Raw genomic sequence first — 15,750 nt, 5'->3', positions numbered from 1 at the left:
TTAAAACCATTTGGTGTATGCAGACCACTTGGAAGGAGATTAAAGAGGTGATCATTTCAATAACATGGGAAATTCATGGATCAGTTTGTGGCAACACACACAACAATGTTGTAGCACAAACTCATTTAATGAAGCTGTGAGGCCACGGTGTGGATATTATTCTGTAGATGCAAGATTTGGAAAAATGGGTTTTTTAAGGCTTAACAGCACACAGTACCTGTCTACATAAAGAGTTTTCAAAACCTGGAGATGCACTATGGTTTCAGTAATTATGATTTTTTTTCTTCAATAATAATTCAGATAATCTGCTAAAAGTCTTTATGGAGGCATATGTCATGAAATTAAACCGTCTCCAAACTTTACAGGAGTCTACAAAAATCTAAATGTAATGAGGAATGGGTGAATTTATGTGAACAAAAATGGAAAACATCATGAGTTTTGTTGGAAAAACCTCATCAGGTTCTTCATTACTAATGTTCAAAGGGCTCACTATAAGAAACAGTCTAGTTTTCCAATATTAAGCCCATTGTGACAGGAAGTTCATGAGGTTTTGTAAAAGGTTTCCAGGCTGACACTAAGTGTGGGAGCTCTGCCTTCAAAAACTGTGGCCGCTGAGGTCAGATACCTGATCGAGATCCTCGGCTGTAAGTGGCTAAAACAAGAAAAACCTACAAGTGATGACTGGACTGACATTACCTATGATATCTTCAAGAAGGAAAGAACAGCTTTTTCTTTAAAACTGCAAAAAGATAAGTTGCTGAAGATACAGGAAAGATACAGGAAGAACATCCATCATGTGTTAAATACAAATCTCCTTGTCTTTTTCCTTTTTTCTTCCTTCCTAAGTGAATTTTATATTTCATAACAACGCGATTACCTCTAATCCTCTCTAGGCTGAACTATGAACAGTGACCAGCAGCTCCCTACCTGCCTTTTTGGCTTGTTAAGCCCAACAGTCTCAAGATTAGTATCTTTTACGGATCAACTTGGGGGGGGTCTGCGCTTTTATTTTGAAGGAAATATTATTTAATTCCGGTATTTTTTCACCTTCCTTTTTCTAGCTTGACAGACCTCTTCCTCTTTGGTTCCAATGGGAATCTACAGTGGCCACTTCCATGGTGGTGAGATTGCAGTTTGTATTGCGCATGACAGAAATAACAGACAGATGAGGTCGCTGTGAGAATTTATTTCAGCCTGAAGACCTTCACTGGTTCTGACTGACACAGTGCAGGTCTGTAACACAACACCTGTCCTCCTCAGAGCACCAGAGCAGGCCAGCACTTTCTTTAACCTGCCTATACTAGTGTTTATAATCAGTGCACACACAACATGATGTAGCTGTAAACACATGTAAGTGTTTACTATTCATGTATTTGTCAGCAGCTCATATGAAGCATGGGGCACGAACACATAATGAATAAGTGAAAACACAGTAAGTTGTATCACGGCTGTATAAAACATTTATTAACTGTTGATATGAGTGTAACATCATCCACAGGGCTCACCGCTGTTGAGCTTCAAGGTTCAGTTCAGTTTGACATTAAGTCTTAAACTCAAGGCCACTTCCACTGTAGAGCTTTCAGCTGCATTTCATGGCCTTCATCACCAGATTTACTCAGATGTTACTCAGAGTTAAGAGGTATTAATGAAAATGTAATCAATAAATGCTTTGTATTTCCCAATAATGTAATTTTAAATATATTTTATGATTGTAGATGTGTTATATATTTACTGTATTACACAATATATATTTTGAACAGTGTTTTATTGTAAATCATTCATTGACACCATCTATGGAAGAAATTACACATTGTGTTTGTGTTTTTGTTCTTTATTGTGCGTGTCTTGTGTATCTGACACAGATGCAAAACAGAATAAATACTACATATACTAATAATGGTTCAAACCTGCAGTTCAAGCTGTTGACATTTATAAACATTTAAAATGTCCTTATTCATGCAGCTTAAAACTACTTTATATGTATATTTCATGAGATCAGTGAATTTATATCTGAGGTGTGTAACAATTCCTTTCTTGCAAATTCAAAAAGAGAAGAAACTTTTAGCAAAAAAGTTTTAGGCACTTAAGATATTTAGATTAAAATTTTTATCAGGGAGGCGTGTGATTGGTCCAAACACACCGAAGAAGAAGAAGGTAAGTTGGAAAATACAATAAAATATTGTGGTTTCATTTGCTCATTTACTGTAACTGATATAAAACACAAACAGTTGTATGTGTCACTTAAACTGCCTTTAAACTGCTGTAACTTTTTACATAGCCAACATAGTTTTCAACATATTAAAGGACATTTATTTTCTTTTTCAGTCACGCTTCAGGACTCCCCTGTTCCAGTTTCGCCTCGTTTGAACTGTAATTAGAAAAGAAACGACTCATGTTAACGTCGTGTACTCAGATTATCCACTTATCGTGCACGATATGAATAGGAGGGTCAGAACTTACCGCGTTCTTCAGCAGGTTTCCAGATTTGGTAAAGATATTTGGTTTCTTCAAGGACAGCTTGGTGGTCTCAGTGTTGTTCTGAGGGGTCGTCTGGGGCTGGGAGAGGCCAGACGACGGCTGTGACGGCGAGAAAGACTGAGGTTTTTTGTAACTTTGTGTTGGGTTCGGTGTGTAGGCCTGAGCTGGTGTGTAAGGCTGAGTTGGGGTGTAAGGCTGAGTTGGGGTGTAGGGCTGAGAGGGTGTGTAGGTTTGTGAGGGTGTGTAGGTCTGAGAGGGTGTGTAGGTCTGAGAGGGTGTGTAGGTCTGAGAGGGTGTGTAGGTTTGGGGCTGCGAGTAGGTGTTTGTCACCGTGTAAGACTGAGGCAGCGAGAAGGATTGTGTTTGAGTTGGAGCGAACGGATTGGTTGATGGGAAGCTCTGGGTGTTTAGGTAAGGCTGTGTTTGTGAGGACTGAGGTACTGGAGTGGAGTCCAGCAGAGTGGGCGGCGGCGGCGGTGGAAAGCTCTCAGACGCGTCCTCTGCGTCACCCCCAGAGTCGCCGAGCTCATAGTGCCTCTTCCTCAGCTCCCCCAGACGGACGCGCTCCTGCTCCAGCTGGCTCTCCAGCTGCAGCACCTTCACCTGAGAGATTCAGAGGGAGGAGCGTCCTCGTCAGCGACAGACAATCAACAGACTGACGGACAGAATGAGACGGTGAATGCTGGGACATGACGAGCCTCACCTGAGCTTCCATTTCTTCCTTTTTCAGCTTGATCAGAGACATGCCAGAGAAGTCCATTGTACCTGTGAAGACATCAGGGTTAAAGGTCCCACACAGTCTAAAGGTAGATGTCCATGTGTTTGTGATTATAAAGCAGGTCTAGGTTCTATATTAATACTGTGAAAGTATCAAAGCCTCAGTCCACAGAGAAATGCACACAGCCTGTATTCAGAAACTGAGCCTTAAAACCAGCCGTCAGGACTCCTGGAACTTTGTGATGTCACAACAAAGCAGTCACAAAGTCCCACCCACCTGGACCCACCATCCAACTTTGCAGGATTTGGTTTCTCTGAGTGTTTACCTGAAATCTGTTATATTTTTATTCGATTACTCAGAAAACAGTCAGCCAATCAGAAGAGAGGCTCAGATCCTCTCTCCTCTGATTGGCTGACTGACCTGTTGTCACTAGAGCTCCAGAGAGAAGCCTGAGAGAGGAGATGTAAAACTACACTGAGATGGTTTTTGGTTCTTAAAACCACAAATATATCTTCTGATGGAGATCAACACTTCAGATAAAACACAGGAGAAGAGTTAATGTGGGACCTTTAAAGCTGCTGTAATCACACTCAGCTACTGGATCAATTGCCATGACATTTTCTACAGACTCTAATGTTCCCCAGAGGATGAATCCAGTCAATTTTTGTTGATCCTCTGACCATGAGTTGGACAGTTGTGTTTTTCAGTGAGATGTGTCAATATATATTGGATTGTTATGGATGGATTATTATGAACTTTAGTTCAGACATTCATGATCCCTTCAGGATGAACTGTCGCTAGAATTGTGAAATATCTGCTTCCTTCTCTCACCCTGGTCAGAGATCTGCTGCTGCCCGTGTTTGGTGGAGGTGACGACCACGGCAGCCATGTCGTTTACATGTCGCGAGGCCTGCTGCAGCGTGCACAGCTTCTTGTTGTTGCGTTCGGCCTTCACCTGAAAGGACCATAAATCACATCAGCAACATTTAACCAGGTACAGGCAGCTTGTGGAGTTTAGAGTTGTATAAACTGGAAATATGCAAGTACCTCAAAACAACACTGCAGTACTTGAGTGCACATTGTGCGACTGTCATGCTCTCTGCTGGCTGAACAAATATACAGTACACACAGCACCAGGAATCGCTCATAACAACCTCGTTCCACAGGCTGATTCACAAACCATCTGGGCGAGGGTTTTGAGGTGAGACTGTACCTTCGAGGCAGCGACCAGCTGAGCAGTGCTGGCGGCGATCTCGTGTGAACAGGCGATGAGCTCCTCGTACGTCCCATTTTCACCCACAACCCGGTCAGCTGAGTCTCTGACAGCAAACACGCAATCACACAAGTTCAATTTCATTACTGACATTCAGCAGAAGTCTAATAATATACGTGTTTGTATTGATTGGTTGTTGGCGCTTACAGCAGCTGCGTGGCGCCCCAGCCCACGGCCTTAGAGGCAGAGATGAGTCCTTCTGTCCAACGAGAGTTTTTGGCGTAAAATTCAGTAACAGACGCTGCTCCCTGCAGAGAGGACAATTCCACTTTACACATCCAAATCAAAGAATGAGGGAAAACCAATGTGGACAATAAAGCCTCCAGTTGTTTATTAAGGGCATGAATTTATTGGCATTTATATTCCATTTTATTTGATTCTGTATCATTATTATAATAACAATAATTTCTAGTAATATGATTAATTAGTGAATGTGACCTGGGCCCAGATGAGCAGCAGAAAGTCACATCAGAAGTAAACAACTGTTCCAGTGTTTGATCCGTGCACCAGAGTATTTCAGGAATTTTAAACCATTTCATTGAAAATTAACTCTTAAATCATCTTAATTTCCACAAGAAAATGTATAAAATATTATTTCAATATATAGATATATGGAGACTTTCATTCAAATAAAATTTACTTTTTTTAAAGGAAATTTACAGTTACAGATGTTTTTGCAGAATAACATAATTGATATAATCACATCATTTGGGTTAAATCCTTGCTTCTGATTGGTCACTTGAGAGCTGCTTTTTTACTTTTTTACTCCTGCACTGGCTCTTAAATGTCACTTGTGTGAAGGTGAAGGTGTGTAACTCACCCTGCCTCCTTCCACAATGTCCTTCTGTAAGTCAGTAGCAGCTGTCACCAGCATATGAACGGCCTGGAGAGGAGCGGGCAGAGGAGAAACAATGGAAATGAATGAAAATGAATGATGAGTTCAGAGAAAATGATTTGAAACCAGACAGAGTTTTTACCCTCATCAGGTCTGAACAGGATCCCAGGATACTGTGAGGAAACAGAGGAAAACAAATCACAGATTGCAAATAAAAATAATGAAGGAGAGAGAGTTAAGACACAGTTTCCTCTTACCTCTGGTTCACCTCCAGCTTCACACCCGTAGTGTCTCTCTTGGCCTGATTCATTATCTCCTGTGACACAAACATTGAAGCAGAAATGTGAAGCATCACCTGGTTTCTGATGTGTGTGTGTGTGTGTGTGTGTGTTTGTGTGTGTGTGTGTGTGTGTGTGTCCTTACGTCCATTCGCAGCACAGCCTCCTCGATGGCGGTGGATGTGGCGATCATCTCTTTGTCCACCATGCTGCCCAGCTCCTCTTTCAGCACATCCTGCCCTTTTGGACGCAAATCCTAAACAAGACACACAGTCACAGCGTCAGAGCGAGCGCTTTGACAGGAAGAGACTTACACCAGAAACATGTCGGTAACAGGTAAAAAAACATATATATTTTAATTTATGGGCACGATGCAGGTGGAAATTCATTAGATATGGGTGAAATAAAGAGAGAGAGAGGAAAGAGAGATGATGTAACAGAGCCTCCATTATGGCTGTAGACTCTCAGACAAAGATAAACTGTGTCCCACCTGTCCCATGGCGAGGATGCGTTGGACAGTGTAGCGAATGGCAGTGGGGTCCGCTCTCTGTAAACTGGCCTGAAGCTTCAGATCCTTCAGAAACTGAAGACAGTTGTTCGCACAGTCCCGGCAGCTGTCGGTTAAACCTGCACGACAAACAGGAAGCAGCGTTTACTGAGTGTGTGTGTGTGTGTTTTCATTCAGTGTGTGTCACTGGCAGTTACGGTGTGTCTCTCTCACGGTCGGCCTGGTCGGTGGGAGCAGAGTGTGACGTCGCCGCTCCGTTGACGATCGTGTCGGCAGCGAGGTGGGAAAACTGTGTGACCGCTCTCAGCAAACCGCTGGCATCTACGAAAAGAACAGAGGAGCATCAGATACACTGACGAAAACACACGTCTCCACACCAGGACACACACACCAGCCCTCACTCACCGTTCCTGTTCCCCAGGTAGACCACGTGGCTCTGCTGCATTTTGTCAATAGAGGCCAGAGTGATTTCAGCTCGGTTCACCAGATAATCTGAAACACAGACGGAGAACTGCTGAGAGATGGTACGGAAAAGCAAAATCACAAGAGAGGGACTAAGAATGACTAATTACAGGGGAGTTAATGGGAGCATTTTATTTTAACCGCCTCTGTTTTAGCATAAGCAGCGTAGAAATGATTAATAAATAGTCTCTAACACACTGTAATATAAGCAGATATTAAGACATTTTGACTGTTTGATAATATATTAATCTACAACTATAACTCCTCCTGTGAACTCATAACTAAATGCTGGTATATAAACAGACAATGATAATGTAGTAAAACAGTTATATAATAATTTATAATAATATAAAAGAAGAGACGTTACTGTACATTAATAAACACAAACAAATACCCATATATGTGCTTACAACTATATTATAATGTGTTACAAACCATAATTATTGGTCTAATTATCAAATGAAAGTAATTATCAAATACATCATGATTAATATTTGTCAAGTGTCAGGATTTATATGGTTGTGAACTGAATGTCTTTTTGTCTTATAATGTGTTGTTGATGTTGTTGTTCACTGGATTATTGATCTGTTTGTTATCATCATTAGAATCAATGTTTTCTTCAGATGTTCTGTGTTTGTGCTGTTTTCTCTTTCTTCTGTGTGTCACTGTGAGAATTCAAATATTTTATAGGCTGTTGATCGTATTTAGTTTAAGTGGTGGAAGCGTCTGTACCAGGTGAGCTGATGCAGCGGACGTGAATGGGGTCGTCCAGTTTGGCCACAGCGTCCAGTATGATGCCCTCGGCCTCCACCACAGCACACTGCAGCAGACAGAACTGCTCATCCTGCAGCTTCTGGGCCAGCTCGCCTTCACGGCAGGCCTGTTCTCACACACACACACACACACACACACACACACACACACACACACACACACACACACACACACACACAGGAACTCATCAGCAACTACCCACTAAGAGAACAGCCTCACCACACAGTCTTGAACACAGCACAGCACCTGCTGCTGTAGCTGGGCGTGCAGGCTCCCCAGCTCCATGCTGCTGCGCTGCCTCTCCTGCTCCAGGGAGCTGTGGTGGAGCTGAGCTTGTTGTCTGAGGGAGTTTAGCTCAGCCTCCTGCTCCCGCATTGACCGGAGCAGCCCCTCCCTCTCTGCCTGCAGGCCTGCGAGTGTGCTGCTCAGCTGGGTGCCGCTCTGAGGAACAACAGGCGTACAGGTGTGTTACTGCTGAGGCTTCATCTCCAGTCAAGAGGACTTGATGTAAGTTACTGCTACCATTTCTTTGCTCTGCAGGGCGCTGTTTGCACGTGTCAGCTCTGCTCGTGTGGAGTCCAGCTCTCGTCTCAGCCGGTCGATCTCTAACTTCTGCTCTGCATTGATGGCGAGCTGTGAAAAAACCCAGATATGAGCAGGTACATCACCAATAATTCATAGCTCTCTGTGCAGCACTTTTCAAACAAAGAGCAGTGCTTCCAATGCAGCATAAAAAGACACATGAAATCGTCCACAGTATTAAAGAGACGTCGCTCAGTCGTCAGTCTGTCGTCACCTGCTGCTGCAGCTGAGCCCTCAGCGCCTCCAGCTCCCTGTTGTATCTGTCTCTGTCCAGGTCCAGGGAGCTCTGCTGCTGCTGCGCCTGTTGTCTCAGCGAGGACAGCTCGGCGTCCCTCTCCCTGGCAGAGCGCAGCAGCAGGTCCCGCTCCGCCTGCAGAGCTGCCAGGCTGCTGCTCGCCTGGGATCCCTCCTGCAGATAAAGGACACAGGAAATATGTCCATTAAACTCTCCTGCACTGTGACTCGTCATCAGTTTCTGTAAACATGCTGTAACCTGTAAACTTATGGTTTTGAACTGAATATCCTGGATAATAAGTTGAATGTTCCTCATATCTAGTCACACTATGAGTAACATCATGGTTTGAATGGACTAATGATAAAAACAGGGTGAATGAGAAATGAAATTTAAATTATATCCACATTTATTTCATCAGCTGATTATAAAGAGTCTGTGGTTGTTTGATGAAAGTTTCACTGAACCAGTATCATGTTGTTTATGTCAAGTAGATTAAATTAAAGGTATAATTATCTTGATTAGGTCTAATGAAGGCAGTAGCAGTGGCAGACAGCCTCTCATGGGAAGCGGGACATTTCCTGGTGGCCTGAGGCTCATTTTGGCCTGGTTATAATATAACAAGCAGGAATTGACCTCTTGCATCAGCTGAGCTGGATGTTGGTCAGCTGTGGGATGGTGTTAAATTCCAGGCCTGAACAGTAACAATACAACACACAAGCTTTGAAATTGTCTAAAATGATCAAACATATGATTTAAGTAAAGTAAATAAGGAGAATCTGACCATGCATGAGCTCATTTTTATTACTTGATAAGACACATTTTAGTCGACACCAAAAAAGTGCTGGAAACGACTGAATTAAGTTTGTAGAAGAAGAAAATGATGTCAGAATTGGCTGAAAGTGACCTGCATGTTCTCAGAAGTGAAACTGTCAATACTGTGTGAACTGTGTGTAAATATAATGTGAAACTTTTGCCTGGTGGTGGCGCCAGAGGGTTTGCTGTTTTCAGAGTCTGGGCCCTGAATAGAACTGTGTGGGTGTTGTGGACTCAGTCTCACCATCTCTTTGTTTTCCAGCATGCTGCGGAGCAGGGCCAGCTCTGCCCGTTGCTCCAGCAGCTCTTTGTTCAGGCGCTCGACCTCCTGCTGTTGCTGATTCACCTGGTTGAGGAGGAGACACTGATTCAGTATTCATTTAGAGTCTGTGATGATAACAGGAGGCGTGCGAGCTGCACTGAGGCCTCACCGTGTTTCTCTTGTCCTGCCGGAGATTTTCCAGCTCGCTCTCCAGCTGTCTCCTGGCTCTCAGGAAATCGTCCTGGTCTTGTTTCGAAATGGACAGCAGCTTCACTGTTTCTGCGTTCTGCTCACAGACACACAAATAACAACAAGTTACACAACTTTGGAGGGAACCTGTTGGTGAAAGTTCTTTTGAGAGGAGAAGAAACCGTTTCCCAAAAATGTCCCTTTACCTTCTTCATTAAGTCAGCGTGACTGGTCACCAGCTCCGCGTGCCTCTCTTTGAGCTGACTGAAACGAAGCTCTGCAGCCTGAGCTCGACCTGTGCAGACACGACGAAGATGAAGATGAGGAGGTTTGGCTGTATTCATGCGGCTCATTCACCTGCACTCTACACAAAGCTGCACACTCACTGTCTGCCTCCTTGAATCCGATCTGTGCCCCGACGTTGGCGACGTTAGCGCTGCGTAAGGCATCCACCTCCATCCGCAGGTGTTCGTTCTCCACCATCGCCATCTGTTTGTGGGTGCGCTGCTCCTCCACCTCAGCCTCCAGACGATTCACCTGAGCCTTTAACTCCGTCACACACCTCTGAGCCTGAGGACAGGAGGAGTAAGGTGGGCGGGGGGCATTTAAATAGGAAATGTGCAGGAAGCAACAGGAGATGGAGGAAAGTGCTCGGTCGGATTCCTACAGACGACGTCACACAGCTGTGTTGTGTTTTGTATTTTCTTATTAATGACACTTTCTGAAGACATTATTACCTCTGAAGTCCAGAGTGAGTTAATACCCATAAGTCTGTTTAATGATAGAAAAAAACAACAACAAAAAAACGCTCCTTATAGCTGCAGAACTTCTCTGCATCCAGGGAGCGATTTGCGATCCATCTGACAACATGTCGACAAATAAAGGCTAAAAACGCTGAAGCTGCAGCCCTCAGCGAACTCCCTGAATTCCTGGCAACTTCATGCTTTGCAGTTGTCCTGATTTTGTTGAAAGAAACCGTCTGTACCTCGCTCTTGATGAGCTGTAGCTCAGGTTTGAGCACCTCCAGCTCCCTCCTCATGCTCTCATTCTCCGTGTCTCTCTGCTCCAATGAGGCGTCGGCTGCTCCCATCTGGCTGAGCAGGTAGTACTGCGCCAGGAGGAGAAACCACATGTCAGCCATAACACCAGACAAACAAGTGGGAAACTTCAATTTTATTCATCTTTTGACCTGACATGTAGTCACACCTGTGGTACCTGTGTTGGTTCCCTGAACTCCGGCTGTGGCTCTGCCTCCTCCTCCTCCTGACGCTCCTCATTGGGCATCACCACCACTGGCTTTTTATACTCACCCAAGGCAGCGGCACGGAGGAAGTTTGGAGGAGCCTGCAGGGTCATAATAAACCGAACACACCTGTGCATCACTGAAAACCACAAAACAACAACTGATTGATGCACATGTGGAAACTCCCGACCTGTTACTTACGTCTGGGAGGTCTGGGATCTGGATGATACTTTTGAAGAACTCCATCTCTCTGGCTCTGTCGAAGAACTGAGTCAGGCTGCAGACAAAACACAGATCTCATTGGAGACACACAAGAGTGTCGATGCCTGATAATAATACAAACACACTGTGTTCACGGGGAGTAAATCACACAGTTCTTCATGAGCAGAAGCGCTTCACTCAGTTTCTGAGGAGGTGGATCTGCTCTATGTCTACAGGAATCTCTGCTGTTGTTTATATAGAAGCCAAACATCTTTAGTTGCACAGTTAAGAGCTGGTTTTCTTCCTCTGGGTGAGACCCATTTTCTTTTGTACTGTACAAACTATAACTTTGATATAAAAGAGTTAATGTTCCTCGAAATGGCTCAAAAAAACCCTGAAATATTCTGATGTACAGATGATCAAAAACTGCAACTGTTGTTTAAATTTTCTATTTTGTCTCAGACTTTTAGAAAAGAAGGCGAGATCAATGTTTTAATTCATATTTATTCTGATTAATATATGTTTGTGTCTGTGATTTCTAAATTCTGTTGTCGACGATGATGATCGGAGGATTTGATTGTGAAACATGTTTAAGTTACTTCTCCATTACTGGATTTCCTCTGTTGTTTGGAAATTTACACACAGCTCTCTTGTGAGGGCATGACACAATGATAAAAACAGAATTCATTCATTCATTCATTCATTCACACGTTCACTCATAACCTACCTCATAAACAGATCACGGAACCGCTCTCGATGTCCGAGGAGAACATCTGGAGAGATGCCTGTGAAGCAGAGGATGAGGTGAGTTGAAGACTTGATCTAACACAGTGTGTGTGTGTGTGTGTGTGTGTGTGTGTGTGTGTGTGTCACTCACGGCTGTGAAGCTTGAACATCAGCCGGACAGAGAAGTGGTAGAGAAAGCTGCAGTCCAGTATGAGCGGTATCAGAGGGGTCAGTCTGCACTGTCCTGCCGGGGTCGTAGATTTGGCCCCGTTGGCGTCGAGCTGTCGCAGAACTTCAGACAAGAAAAACATGGAAGCAAATTAAAGGATGTGTGTGTCCGAAGCCTGATTGTATTCCTCTGAGCCAGTAAAAAAACTATTAAAACACATCTGTGAGCCAAACTATTGGCCCGTCCTGCTCCTGGAAACTGCTTCCTGTTCTTATGGCTCTAAACTGTGGAACACCTCAGAACAGCAAACTCCCTTCATATATTTAGAAATAAACCAAAGATCTATCATTTCTATTATTTTATCAAAACATTTTATTAATTGTTATTGTTTGTCTACATGTTTTTGTTTTTATCGTGTTTCATGAAGCTCATTGAGCTGCATATTTGCATGAAATGTGTTCTACAAATAAAGTCTTAACTATTATTAGTTCTAGTAATTGTGTATTAATCCACCACCGAAAATAGTCCCCAGCAAATGTACAATTTCCTCTTGTTTGAATATCATTTGCCATAAACTAGAGCACCCAGCTGTTTTAATTAATTATTAACCTTTTTTAAAACATAAAAATATATATTTATGACCCATTTTTAAAGATTTACATCTTCAGTAAGAGCCTGAGGCAAAGAACCACAGACAGGGTGGAGAATTCAGAGCGTACTGAGAGATAAATTAACATATTGTTGGATTTTTGAGGATTTGTTAATGGTAGTAAAATAGAGAATATCACCAGCCACATCCTTTAAAAGTCAACTCATTACAAACTGGTTTCCAAAGCTTTTTAAGAATTAACAAAAATAAACCTCCTGACGGACTAACCTGTCTCTGCCATCTTCAGCCCAGCGTCCAAGTAATCCAACAGCTCCTGCGTCATGTCCAACCTACAATTTATCAAAACTATGAGTAAGAACCACATTTAACCACATATTTAATGAGAAACACAGCATATAGTTGTGAGTTCAGAGTACAACACTTACACTTTGGTCATGTCGCTTCCTGCTTCCCTCTCCAGAGTCTCATCACTGGCCTCCAGGTTGCCTGGGATCACCTTGTGCTGTGGAGGAAGGTGTGTTTTTGTCATCAAATCATTTTCAGTTTGTCACACATTGTCATATAAACCATATCACAAATAAAAAAGTGTTACCTTTGCATGAAATTCCATTTTGAGGCAGATGAATTTGGCCGACAAGGCAACAATGTGGCCATAACGATCATGCAAGTTCCCCTGGGAATAAATAATGATAGATTAGATAGAATAACTTCATTAATCCAGAGAGGAAATTAGTTTGGTTCCTCACGCAGCTCACAACAGACAACATGTGACAGACACACAACTGTAGTAACACTAAAACACACACAAACACCCGAGGTACAGTTTCACAATCCTCCACACAACAATATAAGTTGTAGCTTCATCCCGGTGGCCACTCACCCAGAGGATGCCCATGTCTTTCACATTACGACAGCGTCGGTGAGAATCTGCCACAACCTGCAGGTCGGACAGAGACAAGAGAAATTACACATCATCACTGTGAGGGTGAAAACGTGGAGACGGGGGAGGTGAAGGAAAAGAAGAGGATGGAGGAGATGGAGGATTTCAGCTCACATTTCTGTGTCCGTCCCGGAGCAGTTTGTGCAGCAGGTAGCAGAACTTCCAGCTGATCATGGAGTTGCTGGACAGAGGCAGGTTCACGGCGTAGGACCAGAAGGTGGAGGCTCCACCCTCCTTATGACTCCCCATGATGATATCTGCACAGCTGTCAAGGAAACTTCAAAATACTCAAGCAGAAGGTGAACTGTTGAGGAAACAGCCCATAATATTTCCTATGACAGTCAGTGGCCATCACCTCAATTCAACATCAGACTGGTGCCTTTATTAGCAGCTTGTATTAATAAAGAAATGTGACATTTAGCCTGATGGACTGGAGTCCTGTCCAGGGTGTACCCCGCCCTCGCCCAGCGTCAGCTGGGATTGGCTCCAGCATCCCATAATTCCAGATAATAATAATATAATAATACAACATCTGTTTGCTTATAAGGTGCCTATAAGTTGTTTGCTACTCTATCTGTAAATCCTGTTCAGACAGTCCGATGGGAAGTGACAGATATTTGGTTAGACAACTGTTAGTAGCAAGTAAAAAGGGAATTCATGGAAAAACTGACACATACAAGAGGCACAAGAAGAAGAAAATGTAAAAATGAACATCTGCAAATAAATCCATTAACAGGACTGTGTAAATGATTAAATAATGTTTTTGATTCTTGTTACTGTCATTTTTTAATGTTACGAATCAAACATTCAAGTAAAAAAAGCAGAGAAATATCTCAAAAAAAAAGGTAACATCTCAAAATATCTCTCCAAGTGGAATTTTATGAATGTTCATTTTCATAAATAATTCATAATCAAATTCATAATCTATGACTTTTCATCTGGTTTACCAGCAGGTAAGATTTTAGTTTGTTCAATATTTTAGTTTATAACAAAATACCATCAGATCTAATGAGGGTCCCATCAGTCTCAGCTGATCTCATTAAAGCACATTAAACCATGTGTGAGCCAACGATGGATCTCTCACTGTTATTATTATTATCATTATTATCATCATTATCATTTACCACCAGCATGTAACAACTGCCATCATGAGGACATTTCTTTAAGCAGAGATTAAACTAGTTCATTTACAATTTGTCAGTTTTTTCCCCCAGTTTGATTTATTTAGCCTGCATGTCTGAAAAGCAGGACCAGTGTTGGTGGATGTCACTTTTTAAAGGATACTGCGCACATATTTCTCTTTGGGCGGTGTTTCAGCCGAGGTGAGGACTTTGGTGATGCTGTGGAGCTGAAAGAAAGAGACATGAAGACACAGACACGGCTCCACTTCCTACAGGTCAACATCAGGCGGAGACAGATCAGACTGTAGATTAAGAGTTGGATTCATTCCAGGTTAAAAACTTACTTTAAGCTCATCAACATCTCTGATGACATTTTTAATTTTTAGGAATCTTGTTTTAGTTGGTTTTAACTTCACATTAAATACTTAAAATAGTCATCAAAAGTTTCCTGTGTCACAAACAAGAAAACTATACGTGGAATTTAGGCAAAAAAAAAAAAAAAAAAAATTCTGTCCTATTAAACAAAGAAATGACTGACCTGTTGTTTACCAAACTGCTCCTTCTCCGCAGCCAAAGCTTTCTCCGTCTTATTGTCACTTTTGTTCTTTGTTTTGCTCATCTCGGTGACTGTTCTCCACCCGAACTACAAGTCGGCTGTCTGAATCCAGAGGTCCCGCTCCAGGTCTCAGCTCCTCACCTGAGCCTCTTTAAAACAAAAGGTGCGCCAGAGGGTAGTGCGCATGTCAACAACAAATGTCTCCTTCAACTGAACACAGCAGAACGAAGCCGTCTCTCCTGTGCGTAAAAGCGCTCCAAGCTGCGTAAAAACGCACAGTGGAAAAAAATCGCTAAATCTTCGATGCGTTTATTAAAAAGTGCGACTGTCAGGCAGTGAAATACCACAGACATGAGGTTTGTGTTAAAATATTTTATCAAAAAACAGTGTCGCGATGGCGAAGTTACAAACTGTAGAAACTATTAACAGCTATCGACATTTCCACTGAGTCACAGGACAAATGTGAAGGCAGCGAAACTGGAAAGACAATACAGAGACACACCACTCAACAGCCCTGTAGGACTGGTTTCACATCTCACCCACTCCACACAATACAGGCCTTAAACAGCTTCAAACAGGAGTTAAAAAAGGAAACAACACCTCTGTAAATCTCTGCTGCACTCACATAAAATGATGCACATGTAGAAAATATACAAGCACCAAAATAAAAAGAAAGATCAGGGACAGAAAAAAATGTTTTACAAAGTCATCACAGTCTGTATTTTATCACTTCATCGTTTTCCTGAGACAGTAGAGTTCAACCTTTGGCCCAGTACA

At 42.7% G+C, this 15,750-nt stretch overlaps 1 protein-coding gene across 2 annotated transcripts; it reads right to left on the bottom strand.

Annotated features, from left to right (window-relative positions):
* Positions 1-1,430: 1,430 nt before the first annotated feature.
* On the bottom strand, positions 1,431-15,094 carry LOC139611611 (huntingtin-interacting protein 1-related protein-like). 2 transcript variants are annotated; one of them, XM_071466426.1, is made up of 33 exons: positions 14,956-15,094; positions 14,581-14,644; positions 13,411-13,553; positions 13,237-13,293; positions 12,949-13,029; positions 12,782-12,858; positions 12,624-12,685; positions 11,729-11,869; positions 11,579-11,636; positions 10,852-10,927; positions 10,623-10,751; positions 10,393-10,515; positions 9,794-9,977; positions 9,614-9,702; positions 9,388-9,504; positions 9,201-9,302; positions 8,123-8,317; positions 7,849-7,959; positions 7,573-7,767; positions 7,285-7,432; positions 6,496-6,582; positions 6,304-6,411; positions 6,073-6,209; positions 5,728-5,838; positions 5,562-5,620; positions 5,447-5,477; positions 5,290-5,352; positions 4,617-4,717; positions 4,410-4,515; positions 4,028-4,151; positions 3,182-3,243; positions 2,461-3,081; positions 1,431-2,368 (listed from the first exon to the last, which is right to left on the bottom strand). In XM_071466426.1, exons 1-33 carry the CDS (start codon positions 15,034-15,036, stop codon positions 2,333-2,335), a joined length of 3,879 nt encoding a protein of 1,292 aa, XP_071322527.1. In that variant the 5' UTR covers positions 15,037-15,094; the 3' UTR covers positions 1,431-2,332. The 2 variants fall into 2 exon arrangements, with proteins under 2 accessions (XP_071322527.1, XP_071322526.1); XM_071466425.1 differs by having other exon boundaries at positions 1,432-2,368; positions 10,614-10,751.
* Positions 15,095-15,750: the final 656 nt, after the last annotated feature.

Source organism: Trachinotus anak, unplaced genomic scaffold (assembly GCF_046630095.1).
Source record: "Trachinotus anak isolate AG129_WGS33_773 ecotype Australia unplaced genomic scaffold, CSIRO_AGI_Tana_v1 ptg000028l, whole genome shotgun sequence".
NCBI classification, from domain to species: Eukaryota; Metazoa; Chordata; class Actinopteri; order Carangiformes; family Carangidae; genus Trachinotus; species Trachinotus anak.
Note: the sequence above shows the minus strand (reverse complement) of the source record. Positions and strands in the feature narration are given on the sequence as shown.